The 14,966-nt window shown below is 55.6% G+C and overlaps 1 protein-coding gene across 1 annotated transcript; it reads left to right on the top strand.

The window, feature by feature from the left end:
- Positions 1 to 264: 264 nt before the first annotated feature.
- Positions 265 to 2,573, top strand: PDXP (pyridoxal phosphatase). The gene is made up of 2 exons (XM_083814901.1): positions 265 to 927; positions 1,026 to 2,573. The coding sequence occupies exons 1-2, from the start codon at positions 342 to 344 to the stop codon at positions 1,349 to 1,351; spliced, it is 912 nt and encodes a 303-aa protein (XP_083671027.1). The 5' UTR covers positions 265 to 341; the 3' UTR covers positions 1,352 to 2,573.
- The last annotated feature ends 12,393 nt before the right edge of the window (positions 2,574 to 14,966 follow it).

The following is a 14,966-nucleotide window of genomic DNA, read 5'->3' as shown; positions in this document are numbered from 1 at the left end:
GGGTATGGACATGGATATGGATATGGGTATGGATATGGGTATGGATAATGGATATGGATATGAGTATGGGTATGGATATAGATACGGATATGGATATGGGTATGGATATGTTGCAACTATATCCGGGGGGGCAAGATGGCGCCCGCGGGCCAGCGCCGCGGGGTACTGGCGGCCGCGCCGCCAGCAGGGGGCGAGCGGCCATGCCGGGCGGGGGGGAGACGCCTCAGCCAATCCCCCTCCGCGCCCGGCCTTTGTCCCGCCCCCCGCCCGCCCTTCGGGGCAGCCGAGCGGGCGGCGCGGCCGCCAGTCGGGCGGGGCGGCGGAGCGGCGGCGGTGGCGGCATGGCGAGCTGCCGGCGGCTGAGCGGCGCGGGGCTGCGGGAGGTGCTGGGCCCGGCGCAGGGGCTGCTCTTCGACTGCGACGGCGTGCTGTGGGCGGGCGAGCGGGCCGTGCCCGGCGCCCCGGAGCTGCTGGAGCGGCTGCAGCGCTGCGGCAAGGCCGCCCTCTTCGTCAGCAACAACAGCCGCCGCTCGGTGGCCGAGCTGGAGCTGCGCTTCAGCCGCCTGGGCTTCCGCGGGGTGCGGGCCGAGCACGTCTTCAGCTCGGCGCTGTGCTCCGCGCTCTTCCTGCGGCAGCGCCTCGGAGGAGATGGAGGAGGAGGAGGAGGAGGAGGAGATGGCGGCGGCCTCGTCTTCGTGCTGGGCGGCGAGGGGCTGCGCGGCGAGGTGCGGGCCGCCGGCCTGCGCCTGGCGGGCGAGGGGGAGCCGGGGGGCGAGGCGGTGCGGGCCGTGCTGGTGGGCTACGACGAGGACTTCACCTTCGGCAAGCTGGCGCAGGCCTGCGGCTACCTGCGAGACCCCCGCTGCCTGCTGGTGGCCACCGACCCCGACCCCTGGCACCCGCTCAGCGACGGCCGGCGGACGCCCGGTGAGCCTCCGGAGGGTCGGGGTGCTGGCTTTGGCTGCCGTCCCGCGTGTCCCTCCCGGTGCTGAGCCGCTTTCCGCTGTGTCTTTCTCTTCCCCCAGGGACTGGCAGTCTCACAGCTGCGGTGGAAACGGCCTCGGGCCGCAAGGCGCTGGTGGTGGGCAAGCCCAACACCTACATGTTCGAGTGCATCATGGAGCGCTTCGGCGTCGACCCGTCCCGCACCCTCATGGTGGGGGACCGCCTGGAGACGGATATCCTCTTCGGCAAGAACTGCGGGCTCTCCACCATCCTCACCCTGACGGGTGTCTCCCGCCTCGAAGAGGCGCAGGCCTACATGGCCAGCGACAGTGCCGCCGCCAAGGATATGGTGCCCCATTACTACGTGGACAGCATTGCAGACTTGATACCGGGCCTGGATGAGTAGCAGTCTTTACACGCGAGGGCAGAGGGGTCGGGTTCCCCATCCCAGATCTCCATCTGTTCCCATTTCTCTCTCACCGCCGTATTCCCTCAGTTCCCCGTTTCTTCACATTCCGGTACCCTTCTCTGGGGGCAGAAGGAGGGAGGGGCGGGGCTCAAGTTGCCTCCTTTCTGCTGAGAGCTGTCCGTGATGGACAGAGTCCTCTCCCTCATGTGCCAGCATCTCTGGGAGAGAGCTGGAGGCCTTGAGGCTGACCTGGGGTCAAATCAGTGTTTCTGTACGGCCTCTCCCACTGCAGGGGTTAGGGAACAGCTGTCTTATTTTTCTCTTAGATAACCAGTGGCGGCCTTTTACTGCTGTCCCTCCACTCGCGTAACTCTCGACTTTTGAGCTGCATCCCTGCAGCCCTTGTGGTAACCCCCTCCTTGCCAGGGGAGTAGCTGGTGTTCTCACCTGCCCAGCCTCCAGCGGTGCCAGGGCGTGTGGAAGGAGCGAGGAGCGTGCTGGAGCGATGGATGAGAGCATCTCTGCCTCCCACGAGCGGAAGAGAGCATCACCTCGCCTCATCTCTTCTCTTCCCCTGTTCCTTAGATATGTTTCCCCTACCACCTCCTGCCCTGACTCGGTTAATAACTGTGCCAGTGTCTGTCTGAAGGACTGTAGAAAGGGAAGAGAGACTGTCCTTGTCCCTTTTTTTTTTTTTTTTGTGCCAAGCAACTCAGACAAGCTGTGACTGCGCACAGTGGGTCTGTGGTTGTACGTTGTTTTCAAGCACCCTTTTCCAAAGGGGCTTGTGAAGGAGAGAGGGCTACTAGACCTCAAAAGCACAGCAGGAGTGAACTGTACGACTCTCCCCTTCTTCCCCCCTCTCAGTGGATTTTGCCATGGTGTGGTGAGAGAAAAGGGCTGACAGGGGGGTGTCTGTGCTCCAGCTGCTGCTGTGCAGGTGAGATGTCGTTGGTATTGTCACTGCTGTGAATGTGTCGCAGCCCCCGAATCATTCCTTGCTGCTTCGTCTTTCTACGTTTTTTTTTTATTTATTGATCTTAATTATCAGACTTATTTATTGTTCGAATATTGTATTATTTGTATAAATTATGCTGACTGTTTGCACCAAGGGGGCGGGGGACAGTTTATTCGGGCCTCCCTGACTGTCCACGTCCCGTGTTGATGTTCTTACACTCACCGTGTCTCTGTATATAATAAAGTGTGAGCGTAGGCTGGACATGGCCTCCTTTCTTCGCCTGTAGTCCCACCAAGATGAGAATGGCCTGGGTATCTGGGTGTAAGACTGCATTTGAAGCCCCTCATAAAGGAGCCAAATCCTTCCCTTTATTAAACCTCTTTAACAGCTGTTGCTGGTCACCAAGCTTCTCATGTCTTGCTTGAAAGATCAGCTGTTGAGATGAACAAACACCCTCAGTGTCAGTTACTGCTGTGTTAGCTCGTGTGGCAGAACCAGATGCAGCTTACTGGTGCTAGGATAATCCCACGTGTTGAATGTCTTTTTTTTTTTTTTTTTCTGTTGTTGTTTAAGCCAAAATGACTTAGAGAACAGCCCTCCAAAACAGAACGACATCCGAAGAGCTCTCTGAAGACTGCCTGTCGTCTTAATTGGTCCCCTTTGTATGCATCTGTCTGTCCGTTTTGTGTCTGCCATCTCTAATTTGATATCCAGAGGAATGGTACTTGTTTAATGAGCCTCTAATCACCTCTTGAATGACCAAGCAGAGCCAGACCCAAGATCTAATGTGTCTGCTAACTCCGGTTGCCTAATTAGATGGATACCCAGACCCCAAATCACTTTTCAGAGCTCTGTTGTACCAAATTCAAACTCGGAGCATTGCTGTTGAGCCCTCGGGCCACAGCTAGGCTGAGTTATTTACAGGTGCATACACACAGATGCACAGCAAGAACTTACCCTGGAGTTCCCTCCTTTTTTCTAGGGTGCTCCTAGGGGTTAATCCTTCATGTGCTCTCTTCCTCATTCTCTCTGTCCTTGCCAGCTGTCGGGACCAGCAGATGGGTTTGGAGGCTGTGGGCTCCCAGGCTGGTACACCAGGAAATAGGAGGGAATCCGGTAGCTAACTGGTTCCTAACAGCCCAGCAGCCTGCGTTTGGGCACTCCCTTGACTTTGGACTTTTCTTGGGATCTTGAATGGTGAAGCTTGGAGAGCAGGGTGTTTTTTTTCCCTGCTGTTGCTGCTGAAAATAGCTCCTGGCCCTTTTCCCTAAATGGATGGTGGCTGACCAGTATCCCTCATGGCTGTGCTTTTGATCTGATGGACCTCTCCCTGGGGGCTTTGCTGTGTAGCAGAGGTGAGCTGGGAGCAGAAGAATAGGCTTTACCTGGCCTACCCTCGATGCCTCACATCACCGAGGCCACCAGGAAGGAGTCCTCTACGAGCTGCTTCTCCCCGACGATGGAAGCAGAGGGACCAGTGCTGCCTCCAGCCACTGGGCTGCTCTGTTGAGCCCTGCGTGGGGCTGAGAGCAGCAACATAGGGATCCACCAGACCTGCCAGGCTGCTTTTCTGTGGCTTCCCTCCGCTATCCTCCTGCACGAAGGTGAGAATGAGCAGACCTTCCTAGAAAACAGACTGGAAGACCCCCTCCCGGTGTCCCTGAGGGGTGGTGAGCTCTCCATCCAAGCCCGTCAGATATCATTCAGCTTGCGTTAAAGCCTCTGGTGCCGAGGGGTCTAGGATCCCCAGGGGGATCAGTCGTTTAAACTGAAATAAGCGATGGCTTCTGCCTAGGTAGGCTGATCTACTCATCTAAAGCAGTTTTACTTCTTGGGCTGAGTGCTTAGAGAAACGGTGCAGCTGCCAGGGAGAACAGGGCTGTGGAAGCGCATGGGAGGGTGGAACGGATGGGGGGGGCTTGTTTTGGCGTGGAGAACAGCTTTCATCTCCTCTCCTGAAAGCTGCAGCATCCTTGCCTGCTGTGCAATAAAGACAGCACCCCTGCAAGGCGCGTGGCAGCCGTTCAGTTATCCAAGGAGCCCAGCATCCACGTGTAAGTGCTGTTACTGTGGCAACCCCTGGCTGCTGGTGGTAGCAGCAACCCGCAGAGCATCGCCTGCCCTGGGCAAGGCGCGGGGAGAGGCAAGGGATGCAGCATACGTGACTTGAAGGCAGGTAACCTGGAAGCAATCCCTGTGTGCTCCTCCGTGGCTGTCTGCTCCTTTCCTCTGCTGCTTCGGGACCTCTGGCTGGGCAGCTCTCACCAGCCTGACTTCTAGGGCACCAAGGCTTTGGCAGCCTGGTGTCCCCTAGTTTGAAACGTTCCTCACCGTGCTCCTGTTTTCCTGGGATCCGTAGGACCTCCTGGGACCTCTGGAGGCCCCCTGCTCCAGCCACCCAGAGCAGGCTGCCCAGGACCACGTCCAGGTGGCTTTTGGAGATCTCCAAGCAGGGAGAGTTCCCCGGCCTCTCTGGGCAGCCTGTGCCGGAGCCCTGTTACCCACCCAGTGAAGAAGTGCTGCCTGGTGGTCAGAGGGAGCCTCCCATGCCCCAGTTTGTGCCCACTGTTTCTTTTCCCCTTGCACTGGGCACCACTGAAAAAATAAGAGCGGAAGGATTTCTTCCCTTGACCTGCCGGTAACTCCTCCTAATGCAACCCAGGACACCAATACCCACTTTTTGGTAAAATATGGTTGTGCCTGCCCGCGTGCAGGACTTTGCATTTCCCTGTGTTGAACTTCGCGGGGTTCCTCTCGGCCCGTTTCTCCAGCTCGCCGAGGTTCCTCTGGATGGCAGCACAACCCGCTGCTGTGGCAGCTGCTCCTCCCGGTTTTGTGTCATGTTGCTGAGGAAGCGTTCTGCTCCATCACGCAGATGGCTAACAATGAGGTAAAACAGGACTGGGGCGCCCGTACTGACCCCTGGGGTACAGCACTCGTTACTGGCCTCCAGCTAGGCTTCTTGCCACCGATCACCACCCTCCGGGCTTGTCTGTTCAACCAGTCTTTGATCCACCTCGCCGTCTGTTCATCCAGCCTGTACTTTAACTGCTCCTCCATAAGGATCTTGGGAGAGACAATATCAAAGGGACTTACTGAAGTCCAGGCAGGCAGTATCCGTGCTTTCCCCTCATCTACCATGTCAGTCATTTCATCATAGAAGCTTATCAGGTTGGTCAAACGACAAACGCTGCAGGAAGATACGGGTCTAAAGATATTAATCAGTGAGCAGCTGCCTGTAATATGAGCAACTAATAATCACCTCGGCTGGGATGTTGGTAGCGTTCAGCCACATGACCTGCTAGGAGAAAGGGAAGGATCTGGAAGGTGTTAGGACTGGCAGGATCGAGGAGGTTTTTTTTTTTTTTTTTTTTTTTGCATGGGAAAGTTCCTCCGGAGCCAAGAGAGGCTCATGATCGGAGGAACTCGCTCGGTACTCGTCCAACCTGATGCGAGGCTCCCCCTTTGCCAGGGCAGGCACCTCAGGCACCACCCTGTCCTGCAGCACGGGGCGCAGGGAGGAGGAGGCGAGGAGCAGCAGCCTGTTACTGCCTGCCCCGAGAGGCAGCAGCCAGCGTTTGCTCTTCCTCCAGCAGCACGGTTTGTAAGGAGCCTCCTCTGCTGCGCAGGTTGCCTCTCCTCACCCCCTTCACAAGGTGTTGTCCCCTCCTCCATGTCCTGCAGGCGTCTGGGTGCCTCACTGCCATCCCCGTGTCGTTGTACGTTCCTTCCTTATTGCCTTTCCTTTCACAGTGTGGACTCTGACCCCAGCAAACTCACCCAGCCTGCAACTTGCACAGCTTTGCACGTACGGGAACTGCTGCTGTACTCTCAGGCTTTGCTGGGAATTGTGCACAGATGACGTATTGGAAGTGCTCCTGGTCGACAAGCTAGCTCGGCTCTCCATGCTGAACCAGTTGAGAACAATTAAAAGCCATTAATAACCTCCCCAGCTTAGAGAGTTTTATCAGCCTTTGTAGCTTCAGTGAACCACCGCAGCCAAGCACAGGCAGCTCCGTAAGGCCTGAGCGTGGAAAAAAGGGAGGTGATGCAAGGAACAGCCCCGGATTGCCTGGTCTGCGACCATCCGAGTTGTCCTGCCCAGTGGCTGTGATTTAGTCACCCGAAGCAAGTCGGGTGCTGCTTGCTGTTTCCTCAAGGTGCTCTCCGCTGTTGTACAAGTTAGGGAGTCTTAGAGAATCCCCCCTGCTATAACCACGTCGGCTGTGGTCCTGGCCAGGTGCCCTTTCTCCACGAAGCAGAGGTGTTCCTGACTTAGCGTCCTTCGGCCCTAATGCGTTGAGGTTGCTGATTCAGCCGCCGTTGAGCAGGGCCCAGAAGCGGCGTGGAGCCGTGCCAGCCCCTGTTCGTGCGCTCACGAAATTTTGGAGGTGGAAATGTGAAGGATGGCACCACGCTCCCGTTCGGCACGCCGGCACAACCGCCTGCCTGCACGGCCTGGGTCACACGGAGACTGGCACGTCCCGTGGGGTGGGCAGGTCCTACAGCTCCCTCGGGGGGTTTAGGCTGAGCTTCCTGGTGCTCACTGCCTTGTAATCCACCACAGGCAGTCTCTTTCGTTGCCTTCCCCCAGAGGTTTCTGGGGTGAAAGGGCTTGTGTCGTGGAGCAATGCCACGCTGCATTTACCTCCTGTTTGGCCTGTTGAGGATGCCCAACTCCTGTTGAGCACCCTTGTCTGTTCCTTGTCTCTTGATGCTGTGCCAGGTGCAGTAAGTAAATCAGACATCACAAGCAAGCCATCTGTCTAGGGCTCTCATTCTCCCATCTCCCAGGCCATTGTTCCCTAGGCTGAAAATAAATCTAGGAGTAGAGGATAACTTCTGGCTTGTGTTCCCATTAGGCTTTCTGGGGTGAAATTCTCATTGATTTCATGATATTCCTGTCGAATTATCTCTTCCCTGTCTTTCTGTTGTAACTCTGCTGCCTGTCATTTCCTTGTACACACGGAGGGTAAGCTGTGAACCCCTGCCACCATCCATCCTGCCAGGCACCACTCTTCCCCTGTCCTTTAACAGAGGCCTCGGTGTTGGGCACGGCAAGAGGCAAAATAAATGAAATTGAATAGAAAGAAGTTATGCCTCTTGCAATTGCTTTCCAGCAGACCTCACTCTCCCTGTTGCCTGAGCCTCCTGTCTGTCTGTCTGTCAGGTCGCACGTCGGAGTTGCTCCGTGACTCTGCACACCCAGCCCAAGCCGGTGCTGCCTGCAAAACGCTCCATTATTTCCGCATCACCCCAAGGCTCGGTGAGAGGCATGCTGAATTTCGGCTGTTTCTCGGGGGCCAGCTTCTCTCACTGGCCCTTGTCAGCACAGCGGGGCCCCCAGCTGCTGTTCCCTCCCAGCTCCGTTTGGCAGGGGCTCGCTCGCCCAAGTTTCTCAGCTCAGGAGGGCCGGTGGCCAGCGGGGCTGCATCCCGGGGAGAAAGCGTCGCGCGATGCAGCCGGCGGCCCCGCGGGCTGGCTCCAAGTCACGGCTGCCCTTTGTGTGCACTTAATCAGCTCCGGCTGCGGCTGCCTGCAGCAGCTGGCATCTGCTGCCCTGCCTCCCGTTGCTCTTAGCGGGGCCTCACCTCGGCCTGCGTCCCCCATCGGCTCTGCTCTGGCTGCCGGGGCCCGATCCGTGGTGTTACAGCACTGGGGGATGTTCCTTGCTGGGAGTCGTGGTGTTCCCAGCAGCACAAAGCCCAAAAGGCTGAAAGATGTTGTATATTTAAAAAAAAAAAAAAAAAAAAAAAAAAGGCAACGCAGTGCATTTCCCATTTCAGCCTCTTGGAGGGATCAAAGAGTATCTTGTCTTTAGAAACATTCCCATAAAGTTAAATATATATATATATAACCCTAACCCTATATATATATATATTTAACTTTATGGGAATGTTTCTAAAGATAAGATACTCTTTATATATATATATACACACACACATATATATGTATGTGTATATATATATATATATATATATATATAAAAGCTTGGCTATTAACCATAGAGCAAGCCCTGCTTTTCACCTTCCCCTGGGACTCATCCCTCCCTGGCACCGCAAGCACCGGCTGTGAGCAGCTCCTGCCTGCCATGGGGCTGGTCTGAGATGCCCTTCCCCAGGCACATGGAGCACAGGGGGGCCCTGCAAGCCCACAGGGACGTTGCTCTGCCTTTGGCAGACCTCTGCAGGTCAAAAAACCGAGAAAGCAACCCTTTGTGAGCCATTTGCAAGACCCCCCAAACCCCTTCCTGTTCTGAAAAGGGTTAGTGCATGTTGGCCCAGCAAGCCAGGCCACTCCATCACTGGCAGATCTCACCCCTGCCCAGCACACTGCTTGCAGAAAGTCTGCTTAGTCTGCTTTTTTTTTTTCTTTTTTTTTTTTTGGAAAGCCTGCTTTATTTTTCGGAAAGCCTGTCTTTTTTCAGAAAGCATCCCATTTCCCCGCAGGCGGTATCACTCTGAGCTAGCAGCCACCTTCCTGGGCGCACGAGGTGCTGGCATCCTCACCAGCTTCTGCTTCTGGGGACAGCAGCGCTGACCCAAGCATCTCGGTTTCATTCTGAGGGGTGCAACATCCATCCATCCCCCAGCTGAGCTGAGAAGCATCCTGACCTTCTCGCAGCGCTTCCAGGGACCAGGGGAGGTCAAACTTTGGTGTTAGCGGGGAGCTGTGTTGCTGCAGTGCTTTCCGGCCCAGCTGCAAGCTGTTGGGCAGGGATCCCCTCCTGTCCAGGGCCGTTTTCATCCTCCCACCATGCGGTAAACGTGGCTGGAGCTCCGGTTTCCCAAAGTGGGAATGGTGACTCCACAGGGAGCTGGTCAGCATCCAGGGCCAGTCCTCGAGAGCGTCACAGCTTGCTGGCCTCGGTTTAATGCTCAGGCTTCAATGCATGCAGGAACCAGGAGCAAGAGGTTGGTTTATCCCAGAAGAGATCCTCCAAATCAAGAAAGGCTCCTCTCCCCGTGCCCTCTTGCTCCTTTGCCGCTCCCTCCTGTAATTCTGGAGCTGTCGTTCACGCCACAAAATCCTCCTCCACAAAACCCCCGTCTCAGGCCTGCCTGAGCCCTCAGGCCTTCACAAAAGGTACCCGAGGTGGGTATTTTGCAACGCCGATCCTCTAACAGCTTGCAGCACCTAAAGATTATCTCAGTCTGGGCTATTAGAAGCTCGCAGGGCTTCCCTGGCTGGTCTGAGAACCTGAGGAGGTGGTTTTCAGGAAGCCTCGGTCTGACAGACATTGCAGACACAAGAAGAGATGAAGGTTGGGGCCCACTGAGACCAGATCCCTCCAGATCCCTCGTGATCTGTCCCAGGGATCTGGGGAAGAGTATCAGTCCCTGGGGGTCTGGGCAGCAGGGACAGGGCTGCCACCACCCTTGGTGGCCCTCATTGGAGGGTCCTGCCTGGTGTGTCGAGCTCCTCCGTGAGGGACGGTGTGGCCCATCGAGCCGGCCAGGGAGCAGCCTCGCCCTGTTGCCTCCATGCCCCCCCAGCAGAGGGGCTGGGACACCGAGGATGGCCCATAATAAGGCCCCGTGCGGAGGGAGGCCCCGTCGCTCTCTGCTGCTTTTCCTTCTCTTTACCCCAAATAAATAGCCTGCCACAAAGCGAGACAGACGCCTTTGTTGTGCGCTGTCAGAACGGCATTTCTCCCTGCGTCTCGTCTCGTCAGGGGCCTGTCCGGTCCCCGAGGGCCTCGGGGAGCCCTGGCACACAGCACCCGTCCTTGCGGACAATGCTATTGTTAGGAAGGGGTGCACTGCGGGGGCTGGGGCTGTTTCTCCCTGCATGTTTCTCTCTAGGAAATTCACAGACGGAGCCTGCTTGCCCATAGACCTCCCTCCCCAATAGCTCTTCTCCAAGACAGACACCAGCCTTGTCTCTCACCCAGGGGTGTGTGTGGGGGTGTGTGTGTGCTTTCTGGACCACCCCACATGCCCCCGGGGGACACAGAGCAGCGTCTTTCCACCAAAACTGAGCTCAGAGGAGGAAGCCTTCCCTTGGGGCTGGGAGCAGAAGCCCAGCAGGGAGCTCACACTGCTCCAACCCCACCTCTGCACCCACAGTACTCCTCGCAGGGGAGGAAGAGCATTATATTGCAGCTTGAGCCCCCCTCATTACATGAGCACAGAGGCCAGGAGAACCTCCTTAATTCTTCCTACAGGGCTCATCCAAAACAGCCGGGCTGTTTGCAGGCCTTCTACACTGGGAGAGAAGAGCAGGCTTCGTGCTGCGAGCAGCACTTGCCACCAAATCACTGGCACATGGGTGCTGCAGGTCAGCTTCGTCCCCTCTTCCCCCAGGCTCCTGCTGTGAGGAGGCCAAGCAGAAGTGGATATTATGTCTAACCAGCCCCCTGTCCCAGCTGTGACCCTGTTCCCTATCAAAACGTCATTCAAACAGTAGCCTCTGGGCCATCGGTGCTTAGTAAAATCCTGGAGGTTGTCCCACAGGCAAGCCCTGAGGTCCATGCACATGGCGAGGCAGTCAGTTGGCACGTCAAGGTCTGCACCCCAGCCAACTCAGGAGTGTGTCAATGCTCATTCCTGATATCTATCATAACAAGAACAACACTAAGGATCCCATACAGTGATGCTGTGCTGTTTGCTTCAGTGCTAAGTGCATCAACATGCTTCCCTCCCTTCTCCCAAGCCTCCCAGCCGTGCTGGGATGAGAGCCAGGCTTCCTTCCAGAAAAATGCGATGGATGGAGGCTGAGGAGCCCAGTTCTGCACCTGGGTCCCCTTGCGAGGGGGCTGGAGCCAGCAGCATGGCAGGGGATGACGCACCCCAGCACCTCCTGCTGCCTCCAAGCCGCGATAGCATCGGAGCGGAGCACCCTGCACTTTCTCTCCCCGAGCAGCACGTCTGGTCCGCCCGCCACACCTCGGGGAAGGGAGGGAGCCCAGCCCTGCCGAAACATCCTCCTCTTCCAGCAGCTCCTAAAAAAAACTATTCAAGGGAACCTCTTTCTTCGGGACCATCATTGCAGACTCGTTTTTACGCGCATCGCTTGCTGAAAAACAGCAAGCGGCTGAGTTTCGGTCTCCGGGGTGTTGCAGGAGAAACGTGCCTTTATTCCACAAGCACACTGCTCCAGAGCCCTGGCTCTTGGGAGAGCTGAAACCGGCACCTGGGCTGCCCCGACATGTTCGAGCACAGCACCCACTTGCAATCTGCATATTAAACACAGCAAACAAACCTCTGCCCGGCATGTCTCAAAAGTCGCTTTTGCAGACAGCAACCCGAGACGGGTAATATGCCTCAGCGGGTAGTTTCTAGGCTTGAAATAGGCTTAATAAATGGCAGGTTTCTTTGCTACTGCAAGGATGCTGGTTTGGGTATTACAGCAGTGCGGAGACGGTGATCGCAGCCAGTCCGTAGCCTGCAGCTCTCCTGCATGTCAGTAACAACATACCCGAGCCTCCAGCAGCAAGCGGGGAGTTGCATTTTCTTTCCCTTGCACACCCAGTGCCAACCATTAGCCCAGGAATACTACTTACCTAAAGCACGGGGTCATATTTTAGCAAAATATTGCCTTTTTCTCCTGCAGTGCTTGCAACGGACTGGTGTTGCCGGCCCTCTGGGTGGCATTAGCCAACATCCAGCCAAGCGGTGGCAATCCTTTCCCCTCTAGAGTCAGTGTCTGCTGAGCTTGTAGGTCTGCTTTCGAAACACGTCATTTCTTAAAGTTCAGGTTTGAGGGCTTGCCTGCAGTGCCTGCACAGCCTGAACAGCGCATGCTGCACCCCAACACTTCTACTTTTTTATCCTTCTGCTTCTTTAACTGTATTTATTTAAAGAAAAATGGAAATTCAATGCACCGGCCTGAATTCAATTTCCCATTTCTTTTCAAAAGCAAATTATCAGTTTCAAAGTGCGTGGCAGAGTTGGACGAGGTCCCTAACTGTACTTTGCCTGCAGGAGAGCTCATATCTCCTCCTGCTTATCTCCCGGCCCTCCCTGCGCTGCAGTGCCGGTCTGGTTCAGCAGCTGCTGCCCTACATGACGCAAGGCTTCTCCACCTGCGTTTGCAGCTGAGGGAATCCCTCTATGTACAACAACCACCTGGGCCAGGCTGTGTCACTGCCAGCAACATCCTTGTGTCCAAAACAAGGAGGTCCTTTCCTAAAGCATCCGGCCACCTTTGCTTGCATTGCTTTGCTTTTACTTGCTGCCCTCTGCCAAGTGCCCCTAAACCAAAATGCAAGCAGCACAAAGCCTCCACAACCAGTCACCATGTTGCTGGCTTTAAAGATCTGCTAACTCCACTGCTTCTGTGGAGTCAGGCTCCTTCATGCCTGAGTTAATCGAAGGCTTGGGTTTTTTTTGCTGTACCATCACTATTTCTAGCACCGTCAGTGGCTTCTCACTGTACTTGCATGCTAGGAAAGCACTCAAATGGCTCGGGACAATGATCTCCATGGGCTGGCATGGGGTGATCCGTGCTGCCCATCTGCAGCCCAGCACCTGGCCGGGAAGCTGAGCCCATCCTGCAGCCACAGGGAGCCCACCCCAGCCAGGAGACCAGCTGCACAAACCAGGCTGTGCCCTGAGGGGGTTCATCGCCCGGAGGTGAGATGGAGCCCGATGTGAGATCCTCATGGTGGAGGTGTGGGGGTGTAGGTGGGGAGCACCGATTTGGGAAACTCCCCGGCCGCGCTTTGAGGTGTGTCCAACACATCCCAATGTCATTAGCGTGAGCAGGACTCATCCCCGCTTCCCCAAGCTGTAATTTCAGGCTCTCTCAGATAAATCAGCATGCCCAGGTACCATTTGATAACGTTTGTAGAATTATCTTCACCACCGGGGAACATATTTCCATACTGATTTAATGAAAGCAGAGATTCCGGAGTCAGCAAGAGCAGGAGCCTTACAAGCAACTCTCGTTCCAGGAAACTGAATGTGGTTGGAAACATTTCAGCAGGAAAGCTTGAGAGATCCTGCTGTGGCTCATTGAAGATGTGAGGCTTGGAGTCTGCGAGATAATAAACCCGAGTTTAGTGCACCTAATCCTGAATTCAAAAAACCACAGCTCACGTAACACAAAGTGGATGAACAGGTAAAAAGATGCTCTCCCAGTGGAAAGATGTTGCAAATAAATCACTGAGGGAGTAATTGCTGCCTAAACAGGCCCTTGCCAGCTGGGGAGTGATGTGTACAGGTGGACCTTGCTCACGTAGTCCACGGGCTTTTTGGCCAGGCCCTTCTCCAGTTCTCCAAGGTCATGACTCAGGATGCCCAGTCCATCACTGCTTCCTTCATAAGCAGATTTGGGGGCAGATCTTCCTTCTTCTGCTTCAAACGCTTGCCTGACCAGGATATTTCTTCAGCAGCTGCCAAACCACCTTGGTTAGAGCCACCCAACAGCTCAACCCAATGCACAGCAGGTCGGCTCAACCCCTTAGCTTGTAGTAGCTGGACTCCAGCCCTCAGCACGCAGGATCTGTCCAGGTATGCTGATCCATAGCAATGCCTATCAGCAAGGCCAGAAGGCAGACCTTCAATCAAAGCTACCCGCAGTGATGAAACTCACCTTTAGCAATCGTGTTTCCCACTTCAGCCCAAGCTGAATTACAGCCTGGACGTTAGGAAGGGTGGGGATGGCCATGAGGGAAGCTGGAAGCTCAAGGAACGGTGCCACCTCAGCATGGAGAGCTCAGCACAGGTGCTTTTGGCATCAAGCTGAGGCTCTGAGGGAAGAGCTACGATGAAAACCATGGGCAACCCAGCAACAGACGGGGGTCTGGTTCCTTCTACAGGAACGGTGGGGTCACAGCCAGCATCAAAGGAGGATCTCAGGCCCCAGAGGCAGCAGCAATTGTTTGAGGATTGTCTGAGATTTCTCACCAGCAAGGGCAATTTGCGCTTTCCAAAGAGGAGCGAGGAGACAGGGACATTGTGCAAGGAAAGGGCTAACGAGAGGGCAGCGAGTCGCTCCAGGAGCCAGGCTGCCTCTGAAGCATGAGCCACAGGGGAGGTGCCCCGGGTCAGGACCTTAGTGGGATGTCCAACTCCTAACACAGGACATGCTTGGCAAGGTCTCCCGTTGCTATGATTTCTGGCCTCATGCTCACGTAGATATGAATTTGATCTGCCCCTGCCACAGCAGGCGGCTCTCCCATCTTCCCTTCTCCTGGCCCCATGCTGTCAGGAACATCACAGCCTGGAAAAAGCAGGTGCAGTTGTAGATACCACCTGCCTCACACTCTTAAGCAGAGCTCAAGGGCTGCTGAAGTAGTATCCCACAGGCAATGCTCCCTTCTCCATATCTGCGGCTCTCTATGGCCAAAGAGCTTGGCGTGGCCAAGGGCACTGTTCGCAGCAACAGCATAAGGTCAGCTCACTCCCTTTGGCTTGGATAAGGATGACCTTTTGCTTCCCAAGATCCGATAAAGATCAGCATCTCTCCCTGTAATAAAAGGGAAGGGTCTGCAGTGCAGTGCAGGAAAGCTCTCCTGGTGAGGAAGAGCCTGGCTGGAAGGCTGGAGGAGAAGAGACCCACACCACCGCTGAGCTCCCCCAGAGCAGGACAATCCTGTGCCATCAAGGTCTGCTGTGACCTGTCTTCATCTTCCTCGCCTCCATCCTTAGCAGACTGAATGTGCTGATAACCATTCCCCTGGTGGCTGACCAGCCACACGCTGGTAAG

This window comes from Anser anser (assembly GCF_964211835.1).
Source record: "Anser anser genome assembly, chromosome: 1".
Lineage (NCBI taxonomy): Eukaryota > Metazoa > Chordata > Aves > Anseriformes > Anatidae > Anser > Anser anser.
The sequence above is the reverse complement of the archived record's forward strand: the minus strand, read 5'-3'. Positions and strand labels throughout refer to the sequence as shown.

Bases quoted from the DNA above. Each gene is read 5' to 3' on its own strand.
- PDXP (XM_083814901.1), top strand. From the start codon at position 342: ATGGCGAGCTGCCGGCGGCTGAGCGGCGCGGGGCTGCGGGAGGTGCTG. The intron at 928-1,025 runs GTGAGCCTCCGG...CTCTTCCCCCAG, and splicing joins CGACGGCCGGCGGACGCCCG to GGACTGGCAGTCTCACAGCT.